Source organism: Mixophyes fleayi, chromosome 5 (genome assembly GCF_038048845.1).
Source record: "Mixophyes fleayi isolate aMixFle1 chromosome 5, aMixFle1.hap1, whole genome shotgun sequence".
In the NCBI taxonomy this organism is placed as follows: domain Eukaryota; kingdom Metazoa; phylum Chordata; class Amphibia; order Anura; family Limnodynastidae; genus Mixophyes; species Mixophyes fleayi.
This window is the reverse complement of record NC_134406.1, coordinates 116,503,119-116,527,766: the sequence shown is the minus strand read 5'-3', so window position 1 is coordinate 116,527,766 and position 24,648 is coordinate 116,503,119. Positions and strand designations below refer to the sequence as shown.

Below are 24,648 nucleotides of genomic sequence, written 5' to 3'. Positions count from 1 at the left end.
AACATTTTGAATGCTACTGGAGTTGGTGGGGGCAATTCACGGGGGGTGGGGGGGGTGGGGGTTATCGGGAGGGGTGGGGGGGGTTCATGGGTCGGGTTATCGGGGGGCCCTGCCTGCTTCATTTGTACTGGGCCCCACGATTTCTGATGGCGGCCCTGGTCAAAATTGATTGCAAATTACTTGAAATTAGTGTTATTGAGGTTAATAATAATAGGGATTTTAGAAAAAAAACAACAGGGATCCAAAACCAAAACCAAAACACGAAGTTAATCCAGATCCAAAACCAAAACTAGAACACGGGGGTCAGTGAAGATATCTACTTACAATAATAACAATATTAATATATCTATGATGCACTCTTGCTGAACATCACAAGAAAGAGCATCTGGTTTGACATGTTTGGTTTCATGATGATATGTCAGCAGAAAATCACAGCTGGAGTTAAGGATTGCCCAGCAGACCAGATGATAATTCAGTCATTGAGCAGTTTTAAAGTACAGTAAATTATTATGGTCAGCATAGATAGTACCCCACCCCATCCTTACCTATTACCCACGTCGTCCTTACCCATAACCCACCTGGCTTCAATTTAAGAACAATCATCACTGTAATATGAACAATATACAATAAACAATAGGCATTTTTATAATGAGTAACATAGTGAAAATGTCTCCTATATAGGCATGGCTACAATGTCATCTTATCCACATGTAATTAGACACTGCAATTGTACTCTGATGAACTGCGGAGCATTAACAGGGCTATAAAAAAGTACATTTTGTTTTGCTCCACATATTCTGATAAACGAGGGGCAGACTGGTTAAGATGTTAACAAATTCGCTTTGTCACAGTTCCATTGTGAAATGATGGCTCTAATGCCCAAGGAAGACGTATCCACTTTAAAAAAGAAAGGATGAGAAGTGTTGTAAGGCTGGATTGGTGTAAAATGTTTTCTTAAGCTGTTTAAATGGTTAAATGACATTCAAAGCACCCTTGCTGAGGTTTGCTCCTTTTTTGATAAGAAATGACAAACTAGTACAGTAGATCACAGAATGTTTCATTAATTAAAGTTTGGAAGACTGACGGGCATTGCAAAAGCCAAAGTGCATTACAAAATACCATTTCTCTCTACTTAATGCAAATAAAGTTATAGGCTCATGATGGTAGATAACAAGGGTGCATCTTGCATATGGTCAAAAACCTAGGAGATCAGGGGGGTCGGATAACAATTTTTAAGGTGATTTTGTATAGACTGCGAGAATCAATGCAAGATCTGTGAAAGTGATTATTTTTATCAACAAAAAAGAACCCTGCACCATCAGGAGGTGAAGATATGTGGATTAAATCCTTGACAAGATTCTCCTTAATATATTTGCACAGCTTGAAGTTGAGGAGTAGACAATAGATAGACCGGGTTTCTTGGAATAGTAGTACAGGGTATTAAATCAATTGCGCAATAATAAAGTTGATGGAGTGTTTCAGCCTTATGCTTGCAGAATACATCTGCATACTCTAAATAAAGAGCTGTTCATTCATGATATAAAATGAGGAGAAGAGCTGGGTTCAACTTTAACCAGACATATTCTGAAACAAAAGGGAACCCATGAAATGATTTATCCAGAATTTCAATCCAATATGGGTGGTTTTTTTAAGCCAATGCAAGCCGAGTAGGCTATAGGAAAAAAATTAGTTCTTTACTCCAACTAAGGGGGGTATTCAATTGACGGCGGGATCGCCGAAAATCCCGCGCTCAAAAGATATTACCGTTAATACCTTGCTGGATTTCAGCTCGTGGCTCCCTGAGCTGCGAGCTGAAATCCAGCGAGTAAATTACTGTATTAACGGCATTTACACGCAGGATTACCGTATTAACGGTAATATTTTTCGAGCGAGGGATTTTCGGCGATCCCGCCATCAATTGAATACCCCCCTAAATGTAGTATACTGCTAATTTTGTAACTCGACGATATTTGCCAACTTTGGCAGCTATATTTAAAACAGCAATGTGTTTAAAGGCAGGTTTCACCTTTAAACACAGTGAATATATATATATATATACATATATATATATATATATATATATATATATATATATATATATATAAATATATATATACAGCGTCGGACTGGCCCACCGGGATACCGGAAAAATCACCGGTAGGCCCCGCTGCTCTACAGCCACACCCCCTTCTAAAAGTGGGCGGAGCACATCCAGCTCCCCTGGGGGTCGATGTCCTCTTCGGCGTCCCAGCTGTCCTCCTCGGCGTCCCCGCTGTCCTTCTCTGCGTTCCTGCTGCTGCAGATGACTGGCTGTCAGTGACAGCCAGTCATCTTTCACATAAGATCGCAGTTGCGATCATGTGACCTGCCCCCTCCTCCTGTCAGCTGACTGTCTGCTTCCTGAAGGACTAAGGACCAGAGAGGCTGCAGCAATGGGTAAGTAGATTTTTTTTTACAGGACTTGCAGCATGAGACAGAATTCTCATATATATATATATATATATATATATATATATATATATACACACATACATATATATACACACACATTATATATATATATATATATTATATATATATACACATATATATATACATATATATATATATATATATATATATATATATATATAACTTTCATCTGTGCTCTAGTTACTGGGAGAGCAGAGGCTGACTTCAGAGAGTATGTATATATATATATATATATATATATATATATATATATTTATATATAAAATATATATATATATATTTATATATAATATATATATATATATATATATATTGTGTGTGTTTGAATTGAGAGCTCTATTCCATTGCATATGTGAATTGGAGGGCACTATTGCGGGTATAATGTGAATTAGGGACACTATTGTGGGCATAATATGAATTGGGGACACTATTGCGTGGTATATGTGAATTTCGGGTACTACTGTGGCATAACATTGGGGGCACTATTGTGTGGAGTAACATTGTTTGGGGCACTACTGTGTGACATAATATTGTTTTGGGGGCACTACTATGTGGCATAGGGGGGCTGCCTATGCTAAACTATAATTATTGGGGACTGCCTATGTTAAACTATAGGGAGGGGGGCTGTACAGAGAACACTATTAGGGAGGAGGTGATGGGACCTTTAATTTAATGCTGGGGCTGTTTGGAGGGATGGTAATAGGTTTATTTATTAAATGGGAATACTATTAATTTGATGTTGGGGTCGGTTGGAGGGAAATAGATCTATTTATCAAATGCGAGCACTATTACTTTAATGTTGAGGCTGGAGAGAGGCCAAATTATTAAATGTGGGTGCTGTTGATTTAATGGAAGGGAAGGTTGTCGTTTCTAAATGTACCCATTATTTTTTTCAAATAGGGCCCTCAACATTCCAGGATTCAGACAATCAGCAACTAAAGAAACCAGCAGCCACAGGTGATAACAGTGACAACAACAGGTAGGACAGTTTGGCAAATGTTCTGAATCTAGCGCAGGCTTGGCTAACCTGTGGTACTCCAGGTGTTGTGAAACTACAAGTCCCAGCATACCCTTCCAGCAATAAGCTGCTATATGTTGGCAAAGCATGCTGGGGCTTGTAGTTTCACAACACCTGGAGTGCCACAGGTTAACCAAGCCTAATTTTTGGTGACTGTTCTGCCCAATCTAAGGGGCAGGTCAAGACTGTATATTCTTTATACACATACTGCATTCTTTATATACTACAGTAAGGTGCTAGCTGTCCTTAGTGGACTGACCACTCCCCCTCTAGTGTCTGGTCCCGCCTCCATGATGGCTGACCACACCCCCTCTGGTGGGCCCCTAGTGTTGCAGTCCCCCGGTGGGCCCTTCATGCCCCAGTCCGACATTGTATATATATATATAATGCAGTATTGGAAAAACAAGAGTACCGTATATACTCGAGTATAAGCCGACCCGAATATAAGCCGAAGACCACAAACAACCGGGAAAACTTATTGACTCGAGTATAAGCCGAGGGGGGACTTTTTTAGCATAAAAAATGTGCTGAAAAACTCGGCTTATACACAAGTATATATGGTAATTATAAAAAATGGCAGCAGGAATGACCAGGTTCTCATAATTTTTATTTATTGGAGAGGAATTAATCCTACCTAGCATGGACCTTTAGCTCCAGCTAATCATTTAAGCTTTTCAGTTTCACATGACAATGATTTAGAAACCAACATTGGTTCCATATTAAAGATACAAGCTAATGGACCTTTAAAAACGCTCCTCCTCATTCAAATGGAAGTATCCAACCTGCACAGATTACTCAAGAGGAATAACTCACTGGCTGCTGGAATTTGGGAGACAAACAAATCTTTTGTTAAATCCTTAACCTAACTACTCTTTCAGATAATACTGCATAAAATGTTAAGAGTATGGTTATATTTGCTGGCCGTATACAGCATTGAGCAATGCCAGACAAGGTACGACATATCGGCAGTGATCAGCAGTATGTATGACAAAAATGCAGCAATAAGAAAACGTTTTACACACAAAATTGACACCTGTAATAAAGACAGTCCCCATTTCCCCACACTCTTATTATTAATATAAGCTGTTAATAAAGGTAAACCAAGCAATATTTTAGGAGAAAAACTGAAAAGTTCAATTTATTGGAAGAAGTACTACTAAAGTAATAGGGGCATTTAGAATCTGAGATGATGTTTATACTTTTGTGCAATGTGTCTCTTTGCTTTTAGTTTGCGGAAGCAGCTCTACTTAACTAAAGTATTATTTTTGGTTTAAATGACAGCAAATAAACCTATATATTTTGTCTAATCACAAAGTTAAACAAATAGGGTTTGATTCATCAAGGCACGTATCTGCTAATTTTGTGTGTGTCATCCATAAAATCACTCTGCGCTTGCCCATAATTGGCAGAAACGCCCGTGAACGCAGCCCATGTCAAAGCGACTGTGAGTGCAAAGGACACTTACTACAGCCTACGATTTCTGGGAATGAACTGGACGGGGAACGGGCGTTTGACGTATTCAATGTACAATAGGAGTATGCAAAACTCGAGCGCACCCAGTCACGTCCGAATCAAGCCCTACGCACCTCACTTTTATGTCATATCTCTTGCACTAGCTACTCTAAGTTCTGATCAGTAGTGATGCCAGACTTGTATGCATGCTGTAACATGTGTTTTCAAACAGGAGCAAGTGTAAAAATGTATTTTATGCTCAGGAAACATTAGCAACATTATAATAAATGTATTTCATAGCAGGGAAAAATTAAAAATAAAAACACTTCTCTTTTCTGTTTTATCATTAATGCCTTTATTATTCTTATGGGACATTAATTCAATATTTTTTTATTTTCCTTTCTGCGAATTCACATAGGGATTGTACGTATCCTGCAGTGTCTTGTATAGTAGAACACACAGAACCTACACTTCAAGATAACAGCGCACGCATCTTGAGATCCATTCTTTGCTGACTTCATGAGTACGCAAAGCCTAAATATGTGCATATAATACTGAGCGCGTGTTGTGCTCAGAATACGTGCTTGATTAATAAGCCCCATACCCTCAATCATGAAATTAAAATTGGATGAAAATTGCTGGAATTATAAGGCCCTAATTCTACTAAAGGAAATACGTCTGAACAGCAAAAATCACATTTCACAACCTACAGTCACTGACTAATAAATTGCTTTGATAAGTGACATAGTAACATAGTGTGGTTGAAAAAAAGACACTTGTCCATCAACTTTAACCTTTTTTAAATGTTTTGATCCAGAGGAAGGCAAAACAAAACCACCAGAAGCATTTGCCAAATTAATTTCACAGGGGCTTTGAACCAATCACCCCAGCTGCTTAAATTGCTCATTTTAACTCTTAATACCATATTCCTTTGTAAGAAATACATAAAAATATTTTTTTTAAAATCCAGCCAGTAATTGTGCCATTACTACCACAAGGCGTAAATTCCACAGATTAACTATTGTCACATAGAAAAATCCCTGCGACTAGTACATAAATTGATTCACTATCAGAACAGGAAGGGGTAATTAACTGTAAAGGTGGTTAACTTATGGAATTCCTTACCAAACGAGAAGGTGATAGCAAAATAACTAACCACATTTAAAAATGGATTTCATGTCTTTCATCTCTGTACAGATAGTTAGTAGAAATCTTTATAGGGGTGATTAAGCCAGGGAATTTATTTGATTGCCATTGGAGAGTTTAGGTGGAAATTGTGTACCTATGTGAGGCTAAACTGACAGCTCTAACACTGGGGTTTTGTTTTGCCTTCCTGTCAATTAACACCAATAGAATTTATGTGAAAATATGCTATGTTGGCAATGAAAATATAATTCCTTTAGTCACAGCAGATGCCCCCATTTCAACTGTATAGTCCTGGGTGTAAAAAAAACTTGTCAGGAAAAAAAAATCTTTGTTTTTTGTCCCCAGAATATATTTTTAGACATTCATTAGGTCACCTATAAGATGCCTTCTTCTGGAAAGTAAACATATCCGGTTTCTAATATACCCTAAAGTCCTATATTTTGTCCAAATGCAACCATCCTCATCTATTAGAACCATGGTAGTGCCACGTCCAGAAAACATGTGGTTCAGTTGGTTGGACAAGCCAGAACAACAATCTGCTTCATACAACATCCATTTTTATTTTTTTTTAAATTCAATAAATATTCTCTGCATCTATTTTACCCAACGAATGCTAAATAATAACTTAATTAAACAAAAGTTTAATTGCTATAAAAATATCAGTAATTGAACAGTACGTTTCTGTCAACTTAAAATTCCTATAAATTATTTAAATTATTTGAATCAGTGCTGTATTACCTGATTTTCTATAGGAGTGTGTTCTTTTCTTCAGCTGGTTCATTGTCCCTGACATTTTTGTGTTAGGAAGAGATGCTGGCGTATTTGTCTGCTGATATGCAGCTGTCATACTGCTTGAAGTAACAGAGAGTTTTCCCTGGATATTCGTTGCAATAGTAAAGGTAGTCTCTTTGCTTGACCTGCTGAACAAAACTGTACTAGCCAGGTGACCTATAGATGCATTTGGCAAATTCCCTGGGGGGAATACAGTGGTTTTTGTATCTGCCCACCACCACCACCATTGTGTCTCCACGTCTTGACATCTGGTAAGAATGCAACAGCACAACAATATCCAATTCACCATATTCTCAAAATGATTAAAGAGACTAGAAGTAATTTTACAAAGTTCAGCTGCCAACGAACCCTTTAATTTTTCTCTCCAGCGTCTACATTTGGATGTTGGTTATCTCATAGTAAAGATGTCTCAAAGTTTTGCAGAACACCAAAATCTGTAGAGAATCAGAATAACTCTGTATCCTTCCTGTTCTCTTATGTTATGTAGATGTTAAGCTAGTTAGCCAACAGCGTCCTTTCTCATGTAAATTAAGGGAATGCCCAGTACCAAGAGGAGTTTTCTTTGTACACCAATCAACGTGCATTCAAGAAATAAATCTGCACTTCTTGCAGCAACAAATAACTTTTTATTGTACAGCTAAGCTTTGTTCAGAGGTCTGAAGCGTATTAGGACTTGTAAATAGTTACAGTGCAGCTTGACATAAGAATATTATGTCTAATGGAGGAAGCATAGTATTTGTCCTAGTCTTGTTTAAACATGCAATACCCTGCACCAAGACACAAATCTTTTAATGCAGCTAACTGCAGTCATATTCAATGAAAATGTAACTTTCTGATTCCCAGATGAAGTGCTAGACATTAATTTGTTACCAATTTTACTTAGTTGTATTTGTTAATAGTTGTTATGAACACCTGCACCGCTAGGCTGTGTAATATTGTGGCAGTAAACTAATTGTACTGTTCATGTGGCTAAATGTATAGTACTGACACAACAAAAAGCAAAGCAAATAGAAAGCAAAGCACTTGAAGAGGTCACATTATGTTTTATACTGCACAATACTGACAATCAACTAACATTTAGCAATTTCATTAGCTTCGGGTTAATTTGTTACACAAACATTAACTTTCACACTCACAGAAAATTGTCAGAAAATAACTAGTATACTACTACAATACTACTTGTTACTTTTTGGCAAGTATATTATTTTTATTCTTGAGGGCCCTACAAGGGTCAACAAGTTCATTTCTGCTTGTAAGCCACACTTTCCATTTCCTGTTAAGACAATATAATCAGCTCATTGTATAAAGATGATTATGTAAATCTATGTAAAGCACTACTTTAATCATGGGACCCTTTCAATAAAAAAAGGTGAAGATGATATTGATTACATCAATTATTGAAAACAAAAGGAATTTTGAATTATGGACCTCAAGCCGAGTTACCAAAAGCAGCTTTTTTATTACATTAAAATGTGCTTTGAAAAGTCACTTTGAGGTCAAGTTTATTAATATAATAAATTTTTTGGTTTTGTGAGGAACCAAATCCACAAAGACAGAAAACACAATCTTAGTTTGTCACATAAAAAAACTAATGTTTAGGAGGCTTGGCTTGGTATCCAACATGGTAGGACATATCTTTCTGTGCTAAGTGGCCAAGATAAAATATACAAACATTCTGTTTTATTAGCCAGCAAAAAGAACAGCTGTGACAGCTAAGCATCAAGAGTATCCCCCATAAGCTTCATAATACTGTTTTATTCAAAGGCTTCCCTGGGTGCCGACAACCTGGTTAGCGTGAATATTAACGTGAATAGTCATCTATTTAAACACAGGTGAAGTTGTTACACCCAACTACAATCAGGTGAAAAACTTAGGGAAAATGAATAAGTCAAGGCTCATAGCAGCGAAAAAAGCAGGGACAACATTATGGGAGAGTGTGGGAGATAACACCAAGCAAGGGAGGAGAAAAAAGACAGTTTAACATGACATAACAAAAGAAACAGCACAGAATTAAGCACCATGGCTTAATTTGCTATTGTTTTCTGACACAAGACACGCTAAATTATCATAATTTTTTGCTGCATTATCTATTATTGCTTTCTTGCTGCATTTACTGTTCTGCTCCACCCACACCATGAATATTATTTGTAATTCTGAATATTCACAACTAAATTAATGAGTGATTAATTTATACCTAGCCACCAGTGTGTTTGTATAAACTCAAGAGGAATATGGAGAACTTTTATGAACAAGTAAAGCTTGTACCATCTTTTAATATGCAGAAAGTCTCTTCTAAATGAAAAAAGGGAGCTCCTTAGAATTTCTTACTACTTTACTCACCATGATAAGCCGAACACTTTCATTCCTGCTACTGTATACCACGAGCAACTAATGGGGACTTCCTCACTTTACAGGAAGTATTAAATGATTTCAAAGGTTTGTTTTCTACGAAACGTCAAAAAGCCATAACTGACCTCAAGAGTGACTTGATCACTCTCGTCGAGCAGACTATCAAACTGGAACACCAAAATGAGTCAATACAGAGTTTCCAACAGGTGTTTAGAAAAGAAATTGACTATATATAGAAAATAGAGAGGGATATAACACTTTAATTTTAAATATAAATGGGGCTTTCCTATCATACCGATAGTTGAATCAAGAGGAGGACAGCTCATTTGTGAACATAGAGAAGACAGACATCTACACCTGTGCTAATCATACCAGTGCATCTTCTTTGGCTACAGAAGACCTTCAAGGCTTCCAAGCTCATTAATCTACAAAAGCTCTAGATCTTTACTGATTTTTATTAATATCATCAACCCCAATAGGACAGTTAACAATGAAGTTCTATTTACCTTTCTTTAGCTGTACCAACAACCTTTGCACAACAAGTAATGAGAGAAAGGCAATTCCATAACCAGCTGACTCTGCCCTCAAAGGAACTTCTCTACACCGACAGAGTCCAGTAAAAACAGAAAAAGGAAGATGTAGCAGTAAAGAAAACACCTCCCAGATATCGATCTTTGTGTTCATATTGTAATTGTACCTGGGAGGATAATGTTGGAACCATGGGGTTATGACATTTAATATTATAATCATATTTCCTTAGTGGTTGTGCTTGTCTACAGGGGTTGGTTTATATGGGTATGTTTTATAGTGGAGGTATTCCATTAGTACTTGATAAATATCAGAAAGCAATAAACCCATTCAGGTGTCTGCACTTTAATGTTATATGTTAGTGAATAGACTAAAGTTATACTATTACTCAAGTAGAACTGCTTCATTTTAGGGACCTTATCTACTCTTTCAGTTTCGGCATAAAATAATTTTATATTCTAGTTTTCTACATTGCCAAGCAATTGCAATAGTTTGGAGTTAAAGTTTCAGACATAAAAGATATACTATCTCTTCTGGGTCCCTCTGCCTTTTGTCCTGCACCCGGCCTGCTGTCCTACTCCCGTGGTAGGTCCCGTGGTCCTGCACTTTTATGTTGAGTTCTTCTCAGTGCTCCTCCTGTCGACCTCCTCCACTCCGCTCCAGCGTGCTCCGGACCGTGGCCTTCTCCCGGCTGACTCCCCCGCCCTCCTCGCTGCCACTCCACCCTGCCGTTACTCTCCAAGTGCGCTATCCTCCATCAACGCCCAGGACTGCCTCCATCCCCACCCAGGACTATCTTCATCTACCTCTGGTGCCCACGGTCGCTCCTCTCGTGTCGTCCACGGATGTCTCCTCTTCCTCCATGGATGTTTCCTCCAGCCTGCTGCCCCTCCGTTGATGTCTCCTGGCTGTCCTGTAACTCTCACCAAAGCACTCCAGGTATCTACACTATTGTCTCTCTGGATTACACCACTGACTTTTTCCCTGGACTTTTTCCCTGGACTTTTTCCCTGGAATCTCTGTATCATCCCCTGGGCTGGCCTGCCACTTCGGCCTGCTCCTAGCCACGTTTAGGCACCCGTTGTTTATTGATTGTTTCCATTGCCTGTTTTTATTGCCTTATCTATTGCCTGTTCTAATTGTCTATTTTATTATCCATTTTATTTTATTTATTTTATTACCTATTTTATTATCTTTTGCCTGTTTTACTGCCTCTGTATTTTCCGGACATCTGCTGCTTATTACCTCTAGTTTTATTTTCCTGTCATCTTCTGTTACTCATTGTCCCCAGTTCCCACTGTCTTCCTCATGCCCTCCTGCTCTGTCCACTATGCCACTCATATTCCCCTTTCTCCTTGAGGCCACTTTAGGCCTCATTAACTGACCTCATCTCCCTCCCTCTCTCCTCGTGCCCTTTGTCTCCCCCGTCACCTGCCGCCGTCTCTCTCTGCTACTGTCTGCTCCGCCCTCCCTTAGCCCCTTCTCTGTCTCCCCTCCGCCGCTTCCTCTCTCCGTGCTGCCCCCCCTTTTCCCATCTGACCCCTTCCTTCCTCCTCTTCCCTTCCACCCTCCTTCCTTGGCTCTCTTATCCCCCTTGTCCTTCGCTCCTCTCTGCCCCCCTCCGCCTCTCTCCCCTCACTATGCCCCCTTGTTCACACGCCATTCCCATTCTCTCCCAGCGCCCCACCCCCCCCTTTTCCCCCCGCCCTTCCCAACGCACTGCCCACCTTGCCAACCTCATCCCCATCTCTCCTCTTCCCTCTTTCCCCCTCTCCTGTGCCCTCTGGAATGCTAGATCCGTCCGCATCAAACTCACCGCTATCCATGACCTCTTCTTGTCCAACTCTTTTAACCTTCTTGCCATTACTGAAACCTGGCTCTCTGACTCTGACACTGCCTCCCCCCCCGCTCTCTCCTATGGTGGCCTCTCTTTCACCCACTCCGCCAGACCCGGAGCCCGTCAAGGCGGTGGTGTGGGATTCCTCCTTTCCTCTGCCTGTACCTTTCGTGTCATCCCCCCTGAACCCTCTCTTTCCTTCTCCTCCTTTGAAGCCCACTCTATTCGTCTCTTCTACCCCATCCACCTCCGCATCACTGTCATCTACCGCCCCCCTGGTCCCACCTCCCTCTTCATTGACAACTTTGCCGCCTGGCTTCCTCGCCACCTCTCCTCTGACCTCCCCTCCATCATCCTTGGCGACTTTAACTTTCCTATCGACAACCCCACTGACCCTGCATTCATTAAACTGCTCACCCTCTCCTCCTCCCTTGGCCTCACACAATGGACCTCTTCCTCTACCCACTGCCTTGGTCACTCCCTCGACCTAGTCTTCTCCTTCCTCTGTAATCTCTCTGACTTCTGCATCTCTCCCTTTCCTCTCTCCGACCACCATCTTCTCTCTTTCTCTCTCTCTTCCTCTCCTGCCCCCCTCCCCATGCCCATTCCTACTCAATCCAGGCGCAACCTTGACGCTCTTGATCCTACCACTCTGTCCTCTACTCTCGATACTCTCCTTTCTCCCCTTTCCTCCCAGGCCTGCCCCAACCTGGCGGTCTCCCTCTACAACCTTACGCTCACCTCTGCTCTTGACGCCGTCGCCCCGGCCCATTCTGTCAACCCCCGTTGCTCCAAACCCCAACCCTGGCACTCCAAATTCACCCGCTTCCTCCAAAAATGCTCCCGAACGGCCGAGCGACACTGGAGAAAATCCCGCTCCCTGGCTGATTTTCTCCATTTCAAGTTCATCCTATCTTCCTACAGCTCCGCCCTCTCTCTCGCCAAACAATCTTTCTTTAAATCCCTCATCTTCTCCCAGTCCTCCAACCCCCGCCGCCTCTTCGCCACCTTCAACACCCTCCTGTCCCCCCCTCCCCCTCCTCTACCCTCCTCCCTTACCGCCGCTGACTTTGCCTCCTTCTTCTCCTTTAAAATCGAGGCCATCCGACTTGAATTCTCCTCCTCCCCTCCCCCGCCTGCCCCCCCCACTCGTCCTCCCTCTCCCCCCAGCCACCAATCCCTCTTCTCCTTCCGCCCCACTACGGGCGAAGAAGTCCACTCTCTCATTTCATCCTCCCCCCCCGTCTACCTGTCCCCTTGACCCCATCCCCTCCCACCTCCTCCGCTCCCTCTCCCCCACCACCTGCTCCCACCTCGCCCACCTCTTTAATCTGTCCCTCTCCACCGGTATCTTCCCCTCCTCCTTTAAACACGCTCTTGTTTCCCCCATTCTCAAGAAACCTAATCTTGACCCCACCTCTCTCTCCAACTATCGCCCCATCTCTCTTCTCCCCTTTGCCTCCAAAATACTTGAGAGACTCGTCTGCAGCCGCCTCTCCACCTTCCTCTCTGAGCACTCCCTCCTTGACCCTCTCCAATCTGGCTTCCGCCCTCTCCACTCCACCGAAACTGCCCTGGCCACAGTCTCCAATGATCTCTTTTCTGCTAAGGCCAGGGGCCACTTCTCCCTTCTCATTCTCTTGGATCTCTCAGCGGCCTTTGACACCGTTGACCACCCACTCCTGCTCCACACCCTTCAATCCTTTGGCCTCTCTGGCTCCGTCCTGTCCTGGTTCACCTCTTACCTTGCTGACCGTTCCTTCTCGGTCACCACCTCTGGATCTCTCTCCCCCCCTCTTCCCTTCCAGTAGGGGTCCCCCAAGGCTCTGTTCTCAGACCCCTACTGTTCTCTCTTTACACCTCTTCCCTGGGCAAACTCATCAGCTCCTTTGGTCTCAAGTACCACCTTTATGCGGATGACACCCAACTCTACCTTTCCTCTCCTGATCTCTCTCCCTCCCTCCTCTCCAGGGTGTCCGACTGCCTCTCTGCCATCTCCTCCTGGATGTCCTCTAAATTTCTCAAACTTAATCTTGCGAAAACCGAACTAATTGTCTTTCCTCCTGCTCATTCCCCCTGCCCTTCCGACCTCTCTATCACTGTACTCAACTCCTCTCTTTCCCCTGTTCCTCAAATTCGCTGCCTCAGTGTCATCCTCGACTCCTCTCTCTCCTTTGCCCCTCACATTCTCTCACTTGCTAAATCTTGCCGCTTCCAGCTGCGCAACATCGCGCGCATTCGGCCCTTCCTCTCCCAAGTTGCCACTAAAGCTCTTGTCCACTCTCTTATCATCTCCCGCTTAGATTACTGCAACCTCCTCCTTACTGGCATCCCCCGCTCTCATCTCGCCCCCCTTCGCTCCGTTCTCAATGCTGCCGATCGGCTTATTTTCCTTTCTCGCCGCTCCTCCTCTGTCTCCCCCCTCTACCAATCCCTTCACTGGCTCCCCTTCCCCTACAGAATCGTGTTCAAGCTCCTTACACTTACCTTCAAGGCCCTCTCCAACTCCACCGCCCCCTACATCTCCAGCCTCATCTCCATCCATGCTCCATCCCGCCCTCTGCGTTCGGCCAATGACCGTCGCCTCTCTTCCCCCCTGGTCACCTCCTCCCACGCTCGCATCCAAGACTTCTCCCGTGCTGCCCCACTCCACTGGAACCAGCTTCCCCGCTCCATCAGAACTTCACCCAACTTGTCCAGCTTCAAACGGGCCTTAAAAACCCACCTCTTCCTTATAGCCTTCCAGTCCCCCACTTAACTGCCCTCCTTCCTGACTCCCACCTACCTTCCTCCTCGTCGCTCTCCTCTCCCCCCTTCCCCTCCGTCTTTGCCTCCACTCTCCCCCTCTCCTCCTCCTACATTTGCGTCTCTGTCCGTCCTACCCTCCCCTTAGATTGTACGCTCCTTCGAGCAGGGCCTCCTCTCCTCTTGTTCTCCACCACCTTAACTCTGCTCTCCAGCTCCTTGTCTCTTCCGTGAGGCCCTTCTACCCCTCAAGCTACCCCGCTGGGGCTCTCGCCTGTCATCTAGCTGTACTTTGAGCTTCTGAGTTACTGTGCTTTTTGTTAACTGTTCCGTGATGTCTCACCCTGTACTGTATTTCTGTCTGTCCCTGTACGGCGCTACGGATACCTAGTGGCGCCCTATAAATAAATAATAATAATAATAATAATAATAATATCTATTAGAAATGTGTCCTAATATTACATGTTGCTTATTAGATATTTTCTCTTGAGAAAATTTTGATGTCAATTATGTGGCTAGAGGTGAAAAGTCTCAATCACAAGCTGCATGTCTCTTTATACATAATATACTTAAGCTTGTAAGAACGGACTACCCCCCCCTTCCCCACACCCTTTTTTTTTGCTCTCCTCTTCACTCTGAATCAGCAGGCAATATTTGCCAATCTAACACTACCTTCCCCATGCACTGAAATAATCAGTAACTCAGTTCCCATGTTTAGTGTACAATACTCATGCCTATCTTTGAGTCCAGTCTTAGGTTTAAACAGCTGAATATCACCAATTGATAAAGGAATCATAAAACTTGGTCCTTCACTTCTCTGTAATATTCAAACTTCCCTTTTCCCTTCTCTATTTCTATAGAGATAACTTTGAATGACCTTGTGTATTGTTAATAGAGATGCTTGAGAACCGAGCCCACCCGAACTTTGCCGATCCAAGTACCGAGCTGAGCCGGCTCGGAAGTGAAATACGAGGCAAAACATCATTGCTGCGTCGTCGAATCTCACGAGTTTTGTATTCTATAACTACCACCCTCCACGACGATCCAGCAGCATTTCACTGAGAGACACAGAAGGGGTAGTACGGTCCTTGGCAGGCACTAGTGCAGTTGGGCAGCATCACATCTAATACAGAAAGAGGAGCAGTGGCAGTTTTCTTAAAAGTCTCCAGTGACATTCTACTGAGTTATAGCTCACACAGAAACAGGAGATGTCCATAACTCCATTGCAAATTGTCATTGCTGAAATAGCAATAATAGGGCTGCCAGTGTTCTTCAAAATCTGCAGTCACATTGTACTGTATTATTATAGCTCACACAGAAACAGGAGATGTTCCAGTGTTGTTGTCAGTCTACAGTCTACGTGGCATTGATCCTTTGCTAATTGTCATTGCTGAAATAGAAATAATAGGGCTGTCAGTGTTCTTCAAAATCTGCAGTCACATTGTACTGTGTTATTATAGCTCACACCAGGGCCGGACTGGGACTAAAAATCAGCCCTGGCATTTAAAGCACACAGGCCCACGTGTTGTGGGCTCCATGCACTATATTATTGCACACTGATGCTGGCGCAGTACAACATGATGTAGTATGAGTGTGTGTGTGGGGGGGGGGGTTAGCACCCCAATTACATCAATAAATACCATGACAATACATTATTAGTACCCAAATTACAGCAATAAATAACCCCCCACACACACTCATACTACATCAATCACCCCCACATTACAGCAACCGGCATCACCCCCCACATTACAGCAACCGGCATCACCCCCCACATTACAGCATCCAGCATCACCCCCCACATTATAGCATCCAGCATTACCCCCCACATTACAGCGTCCAGCATCACCCCCACATTACAGCGTCCAGCATCACCCCCCACATTACAGCGTCCAGCATGACCCCCCACATTACAGCAACCGGCATCACCCCCCACATTACAGCGTCCAGCATCACCCCCCACATTATAGCAATACCCTTTTCCTACTTATTAGCAATACTAAGCACCAAACACACTACAACATTGCCACCAGCACGCCACCCCATACTACAGCAATACCATTAATTATACAGACGCCACTGTAGGAAACAATGTTTTGCTTTTTTCAAATCTCCCACAAAATAGCAACAACGAACAGAGTACTTACACACACATATAGGTAACAGGTACCCTTTTCCCTCAATTAAGTAGTAATGGCAGAATTTTCATGAATCATTCCACATGAAATAAAACTAACATATATCTAAAAAAAACATAACTATTGAATGATCAGTTGAACCCACACGGCCGCATTAATTAAGTATTTCCATCTACAGCAAAATGTCAGAGAAAAATATGTTTTTTTTACTACAGTAATTGGATATGCGTCTTTTCTATTTATTTTAAATAACACAGTATATAAATTAAGGAGGATAGAGGAGGTGGGTGAGAAATAATTGGATGTGATCCATCAGTTTGATTAGATAGGAAACATTTAGATTATTTACCTGGAGACATCTACCCCCTTGACTCACAGGCAGGGCTGACAAGAGGAATTTTGGGCCCCGATACAGCAACTTCTTTGGGCTCCCATCATATTCAACAATGAAAGACTTGACTTTGGCAGAAGTTCATATGATGCCACACCGTAGTGTGCCCAGTTCATATTATGCCACATCGTAGTGCTCCAAGGTCATATTATGCCACATAGTATTACCCTCAATTCATATTTGGTCATGCAGAAGTGCCCACAAATCATATTATGGCATAGTAGTGCCCCAAAAACATATACCATACAGTAGTGCCCACAAATCATATTATGTCACAACAGTGCCTCCAAATCATATTATGCCACAATAGCGACCCCAAATAACATTATGCCATAGTAGTGCCCCCAAATCATTAGTAAAGCTCAGACAAAAACTCATTCACAAATAAAAATTGGTACAGCATATCAGATACTGAGTGTGAGTCCCAAGAGCAGCTTAATACATCATTTACAATGCAAACAAAAATAGATATATTGACACAATTACAGATAAAATTTATGACAAGCAATGTTTTTTCCTCTTAATTAAAAATCTCTGTACAGATAAATATGCAAAAAACATTACAGCGCAATAATGAGCAATACATAGTGTCAAACATTATTGGATACGCTATAGTGTTCCCAGTTCAAGAAAGGATGGTTAAAAACATATTGCACACGAGAAAATATATGAACTTACCTGATTATGGCATCCTGTGTTCTGTTCTCCTACTGGGCGCGCTGGGCGAGGAGGGATCAGCAGCTGTCAGCTCACACAGGCAGTCGGGAGCAGGAATAGAGGGCAGTGGTCGAAGCAGAAATTTAGGAGTGGGGGTATAGAAAATATAAGTGAATGGAGTATGAAGGCTTGATTTTTTATTTTTTTTAACACTTGTCCTCTCTGTGCATTTCCATTCTTCATTACTACTTGTGTTTTATGATAGCTGCATCCCTGACATTCGGATTCTTAAGATGTCTCTCCCTTTACAATTTCTTTTACCTATGCCCCTGCACCATCTTCTCCTTTGTCCCTCTCACTTAACCCCCTGCACCACCTTCTCCGCTGGCTCTCACACATTTTCCTGTACCACCTACTCCCCTGGCTCTCTCACACGTCTTCCTGCACCCTCTACCCCCCGGCTCTCTCACTCCTCTTCCTGCACCCCCTTCCACACTGGCTCTCTCACCCCCTTTCCCAGTGCCCCCTTTCCCTTTGGCTCTCTCACCCCCTCTCCCAGCACCCCCTTCCCCTTTGGCTCTCTCACCCCCTCTCCCAGCACCCCCTTCCACTTTATCTCTCTCACCCCCTTTCCCAGCACCCCCTTTGGCTCTCTCACCCCCTCTCCCAGCACCCCCTGGCTCTCACCCCCTCTCCCAGCACCCCCTTCCCCTTTGGCTCTCTCTCACCCCCTTTCCCAGCACCCCCTTCGGCTCTCTCACCCCCTCTCCCAGCACCCCCTGGCTCTCACACCCTCTCCCAGCACCCCCTTCCCCTTTGGCTCTTGCCCCCTTTCCCAGCACCCCTTTTGGCTCTCTCACCCCCTCTCCCAGAATCCCCTTCCCCTTTGGCTTTCTCACCCCCTCTCCCAGCACCCCCTTCCCCTTTGGCTCTCTCACCCCCTCTCCCAGAACCCCCTTCCCCTTTGGCTCTCTCACCCCCTCTCCCAGAACCCCCTTCCCCTTTGGCTCTCTCACCCCCTCTCCCAGCACCCCCTGGCTCTCTCACCCCCTCTCCCAGCACCCCCTTCCCCTTTGGCTCTCTCACCCCCTTTCCCAGCACACCCTTCGGCCACTCACCCCCTCTCCCAGCACCCCCGGCTTTCACCTCCTCTCCCAGCACCCCCTGGCTCTCACCCCCTCTCCCAGCACCCCCTGGCTCTCACCCCCTCTCCTAGCACCCGCTGGCTCTCTCACCCCTTCTCCTAGCACCCCCTGGCTCTCTCACCCCTCTCACAGCACCTCTTCCCCTTTGGCTCTCTCACCCCCTTTCCCAGCACCCCCTTCGGCTCTCTCACCCCCTCTCCCAGCACCCCCTGGCTCTCACTCCCTCTCCCAGCACCCCCTGGCTATCTCACCCCCTTTCCCAGCACCCCATGGCTCTTCCACACTCTTGCCCCCCCGTGCGAGAATGAGGGCGCCCACACAACACCCCCCCTCCCCCGAAAATCGCGGCACCCCCCCTTTCCCCCCCGAAAATGGCGGCACCTCCCCCTGAAAATCGCGGCACTCCCGCGCAAATCTCGGGCACCCCCCCCTTCAGTAAAAAAAACCAGGAAACTCACCAGTGTAACTGCACAGCATAACGGGGAAGGGAGCTGAGGAGCGCGCAGCAGAGGTGGCTGGTTCCTGGGGAGGAACCAGCCACCAAGAGGACGGGAGGAGTCGGGCCGGCCCATCCAGCCAGGGCTGTCAGTGTTCTTCAATATCTGCAGTACATTGTACTGTGCCATAGCTCACCCAGAAATAGAGTAGGTGGCAGTGTTTAGAGCTGAAATAGAAATTCAAAAACTAGGGCTGGTAGTGTTTTTAAAAGTTTCCAGTGACTTTCTACTGTGCCATAGCTCATACAGAAACAGGAGGGGTGGCAGTGTCCTTGTCACTCTCCAGACTCCAGTCACATTGCTTTTGTCACTCTCCAGTCTCAGTCATGATGATACTAATCCATCTACGTCATGTGATAAAGCCTATGTTTAAGTGTACAGTGCTTTTAAGTCAGGGAAACAAAAATGTAAAAAAGCTTGTACCTTTTTAAAGAAAAAAACACCCCTCTAATAAAGGTGAAAGTTTACTGTAGAAAAATATAAAAATTGCCAACATGCCATTACCCAAAATATTAACAAGCATACCAGCATTAGCTAGCTCCCTTCTCTCAGCTAGATGCCAGCACCTGCAATCTACACTGTCATCATCCTCACCCTTATCAGTGTGTACATTATCCTCACACAATACTAATTCACCCCCGCTGGAATCCACCATTACAGAAGTCTCTGTACTTTGATGTAATTGCCGGTAATGGCCTTCCCCATGGAATTTGTAGTTCATTTTACGACAGAGCTGTCACGATTTTTTAGCAATTATTTTGGACCAGACCAAATGTCAAAATGTTCTGCTGAATCATCTGCATCATCCTTGGGTCTCTTAGAAAAGATTTGTTTTTTCCTAGCAGAAACAAGACAAGCAGCAACTGAGAAACTGAAGGAGGGGATACCGTCGTGCCAGGTACTACTTCAGCTGTCAACATGCTCACCAGGAGCTCATTGCATCTCTTGTGATCTGGGACAGTGGGAAATAAAGAGAAGACATAGTTCTTAAACCTACGATCAAGCATAGTCGCCAAAATGTAGTGATACGATTTCCAGAAGTTGATAACTCTCAAATCTCCGGAATCTTACCGGTACTGTGGGTTGCAGTTACCCCTGGCAACTGCCTAAGAACTGTGTCTCTCAAATCTCCAGACTCTCACCGGTACTGTGGATTGCAGTTACCCCTGGCAACCACCTAAGAACTGTGTCTCTCAAATCTCCGGACTCTCACCGATACTGTGGGTTACAGTTACCCCTGGCAACCGCCTAAGAACTGTGTCTCTCAAATCTCCGGACTCTCATCGGTACTGTGGGTTGTATTTACCCATGGCTACTAGTGTCATCATCTTTACCTATCAGCTGTTCCTTTATTTATTCCAGTGGCCACAAGTGATATATCAGTCTTGACACCATTCACTCGGTGTCTCTCCTGGCTCTCTCCTGCACTTCCTACTCTACGGCCTCGGTAACTCTATTCCTGGGTTCTCCCCAGCCAGTGCACATCTCACGACCCTCTGTTTGTCTGCAGCCAAGCCTGTCCCCACCACTAGGGGCAACATTGAACACCAGATGTTCAGAGCAGACTCCGGATTTTGCTGTACTGGCTGAGGGGTTCCTAATATATTGCCAGCATGGTTCCTGGTACCCCTCTAATGAGAATAGGGGGGGGGGGTGGGGTCCAATGCTTTATTATAAGACATTGTCAGACAAATTTGTTCCCACATCTAAAGCTGATGTTCAAGAACATTTTCAAAGGAGAGCAATTCCATTCTGAAACTACATGATTCAAGATAATATTAATTCCAACACCCAATAAAGACGATGAATGGAGTTAGTTATAGACCAAAATCATTATTATACACAGATTTAAAATATTCAAAAAAGTCCTGACTAACAGACTCAAACCCCTTCTGCCTGGTCTGAAACCCTGAGAAGCTCTAGACAATACTCATAGGACAGTTAATCTTATTAATCAATTAACAGTTCAAAATTGTTCTCTGTGGTTTAGCTCTGGATGAATAAGCTTTCATGGCTGTTCATGCTTCAGGCTGTAGGGGCTTTTGGAATTAATCCAAACTATTAAAGCTGTTTATTATACCCCATCGTCATCAGTCATGAAAAATATGCTCTCATCCACTCCATTTGAACTAATGGTATGAGACAAAGATACCCCTTCTCACCACTGATATTTACACTATGTATTGAACCCTTGGAAGCCAACATAAGACTTAACTCAGATATAGCTCTTCTCACCCTCACCAAATCTTTTTATTTCTCTAGAAACTTGTTCAGAAAATTTGATGTTTACTGCACATTGTCACTCGTGTAAATAAACTATTAGAGCTGAATTTAACTTTTTATGACGTCTGTATGCTATCCAGTATTTGGATATTTATGTCACCAAGGATTATAGTAACCTTTGCCAAGCAAATTTCCCACCTGGTTACAATTCTATGCAGTTCAGCACAATTTTACTTCAGCCCAAGCTTACCTATGCAAAATATTTCAGTTTTGCTATCTGACATAGGGACGATAATAACTATTTGCCAAGAATTAGATGTAATGATTTAAAGTCTCCAACAAAAGTGCCAATGTAACAATGCTCTTAACCATCAAGACAATATTTTTAACGGGACAACAAACATACAGTATAACACACAGCAAACATATAGTATAAAATGATTTCATTAGTGTAAGTTTTGCATTTGTCTGCAGACTTAATAGCTTGACTGAATATAAAATGCAAAATGAGGTACAGTAAAATGTAAGTATGTGTTTTTTTTGGTCCCAAAACACATTTTTTCAAACTTTCAAAGCCAGGAATTTCTGTATATTGCAATTCTTTTTGTGTTCATCTAGGAAAACTTACTGGTAAATATTTATAAATATCCTATGACCTAACAGCTGTTGGCTAGATCACAGATCCCAGGAAATGGTAGAGTTCGTCAAAACCAACAACTTGTTTTTCTTGCAGAATGTTGAATATATTTAGCTTTTATCAACTTTACTCCATTGTTAAAATATCACTGCTAAATATCACTGTTAATTGAATTATGAGTGCTGAAGCTTCTTTAATTGATATTGATTCCGCTAAGTTCCATAAACTGACACCTTCCTGCCTGGTGAAACTGTCAAAACAAACTGCTCACTTTCACTTCTAAATTAAATTAGTTATTGCTGGTTGGAGAGCTTAGATAAATAATAAATCTTGTGTGTTCTTTCATTAGTGACAGTGTACTTTTACAGCTTAGAAATGAGGGATCCTGACACTTAGCTTGTTTATAAAATGAAATCATCAAACATAATCTGAAATTATGATATACATTTTTACAATACTTACATTACTCACTCTTACTGCCAGGGTTTGTAGTAGATATGTATGCAAGATAACTAGTGTCAATGAATATACTAATACATGTGACATTATCTTCCTCAGTTAGCACAGGAATATGTGGGTTTAAATCAGGTTGCAATACATGGCTAGAATCATCATCATGTTATTTTTACAGCACCACTAAATCCACAGCACTGTACAGAAAACTGACTCACATCAGTACCTGCCCCATTGGAGCTTACAGTCTAAATTCCATAATATGCATACACAGACACAGACTAAAATCAATTTGTTAGCAGCCAATTAACCTACTAGTATGTTTTTGGAGTGTGGGAGGAAACCGAAGCACCCGGAGGAAACCTATGCAAACATGGGGTGAACATACAAACTCCATACATATATGGCCATGGTTGGGAATCAAACTCATGACCCCAGTGGTGAGAGGCAGAAGTGCTAACCACTAAGCCATCATTCTGCCCCAAAAGTTCATAACAAGAAATAGCAGCAGGCATATTTCAAATATTTTTCCCAGATGATTCTGGGGGAGAATCCACACAGACCTAGTATATAAGGTAAAATCACAGTTCAAATAGAAATGTGTAGTAAGAGAACTATCTGAACATTATCAATGTATAGCAGCTATTGCATCTCAACCCAGCTGGAAATGTTCTGAGCACAATATCATTAAACTTCCACTTGTTGGCCAGCTTACAGAGCATGGATATTGATTATGCACTGTTGAACAGTTATTGCTTTGAAAACAAACAAAACTTTCTTCACTATGGATCAATCAATAATATGCACCACAGACTCACAGAACCCAGGACAGCAAGCAGTAGCACGTCTTTACACAGGTTCCAAGTAAACAATGGAGTATGGTGGGGGCACAACTGTAGTGCAAACAACAGATGATCAGGGCACATAATGGAATTAGGCTCAGCATCCAATACACATTAAAGGTGTCGAAGTCAGCAAATTGGATAAAGTCATTTCAATTAAAATCGAGCAAACTTGGTTGTCTTTGTCTGAAAAGATGCGTATGGTACGCTACGGCGTACAAGGGCACGCTATGGCGTGGAAGGGCGTACGCAGCTACTACACGTGGCAGCAACAGTATTTGGTCTTTTACCATACATTCGCACAAACACGCATACTTATAAAATAGTACACATTAATGGTAGTTGCAACACATAGTCAGTTATGTCGAAATATAGCAGTATTTATGTGTTATATTAAAGTTACATGCATATTAGTGAAATATACGGAACAGGTTGAAGGAATCATATCATGAGTAGTATCATAATAAACCTCTTTACATTTCCTATTGTTTGGTTCACTCTGCGAAGGAATCACAGAGTGTATACACAAGTTATGAATGATAGGGAATTGTGAACTACTTAGGACTTAGGAATCTTGGCGCCAAGGCCCCCTGGAGAGGTGACCCCCTCCTTTGGATTCCTTAGGATGAACTAGCCAATGATTGACAACCCCTTGGACCTTCCTGAGACCTGGACCAATAGATGCAAGCTATACCATCTTCATTGTATTACTGTATTTCTGTGTGTATATAAGCAGCAGCTTCACATCTAGTGTTCAGACATCTTGTCCCCAGACTTCAGGATTGAATGACTGCACACTGGATCCAGAGCGCCTGCGATAAGTAACGGCTGTATTTATTATCACTTCGCTTGAACATATTATTCTACTTTTTGCGAATAAATCTTTGTGCGTTGGAAACACAAATCGAGGTTCGACAATCGTTATTGGTTAGCGATAAAACGCACATAACAAAGGTTAGTAAGGAGATTATTTACAGTACTCACATTCAGGGAGAATAGCACCAGAGCAGTGGCAGTGAAAACCACAGATGATTAAGAATCAGGATAAAACTAGGCTCAGAGTCCACTCCACATCAGATTAGTAAGAAGGCTCTTTGCAGCATTCAAGTTCATGAAATAGTACAATTGGAGCAGTAACATTGCCAACAGCAAGAAATTTCTGCCTACATGACATCTCCCCTGTCGCTACCCACCTATGAAATCCCCATACCCGATCAGACTCTCCACCAATCTGCCTCTTTACTAGAGCCTACCCTACACCCACCTATGCTACTCAAAATGGTATATTCTTGTTCCTGTCCCACTCTCCACTCCGAACCACACTTC

General features: G+C 43.0%; 1 protein-coding gene across 3 annotated transcripts in view; it reads right to left on the bottom strand.

Annotated features, from left to right (window-relative positions):
• Window positions 1-24,648, bottom strand: part of COL15A1 (collagen type XV alpha 1 chain) — a 481,077-nt gene that overhangs the window by 351,932 nt on the left and 104,497 nt on the right. Inside the window, exon 1 of one of the 3 annotated variants that reach the window (XM_075212748.1) lies at window positions 6,827-7,418. The exons of 1 other annotated variant lie outside the window; for it this stretch is intronic. In XM_075212748.1, coding sequence (XP_075068849.1) covers window positions 6,827-7,169 — 343 coding nt within the window. In that variant the 5' untranslated portion in view covers window positions 7,170-7,418. Of the gene's footprint in view, window positions 1-6,826; window positions 7,419-24,648 lie in introns of those variants that run through there. One more of the 3 variants, XM_075212746.1, reaches the window with a different exon arrangement.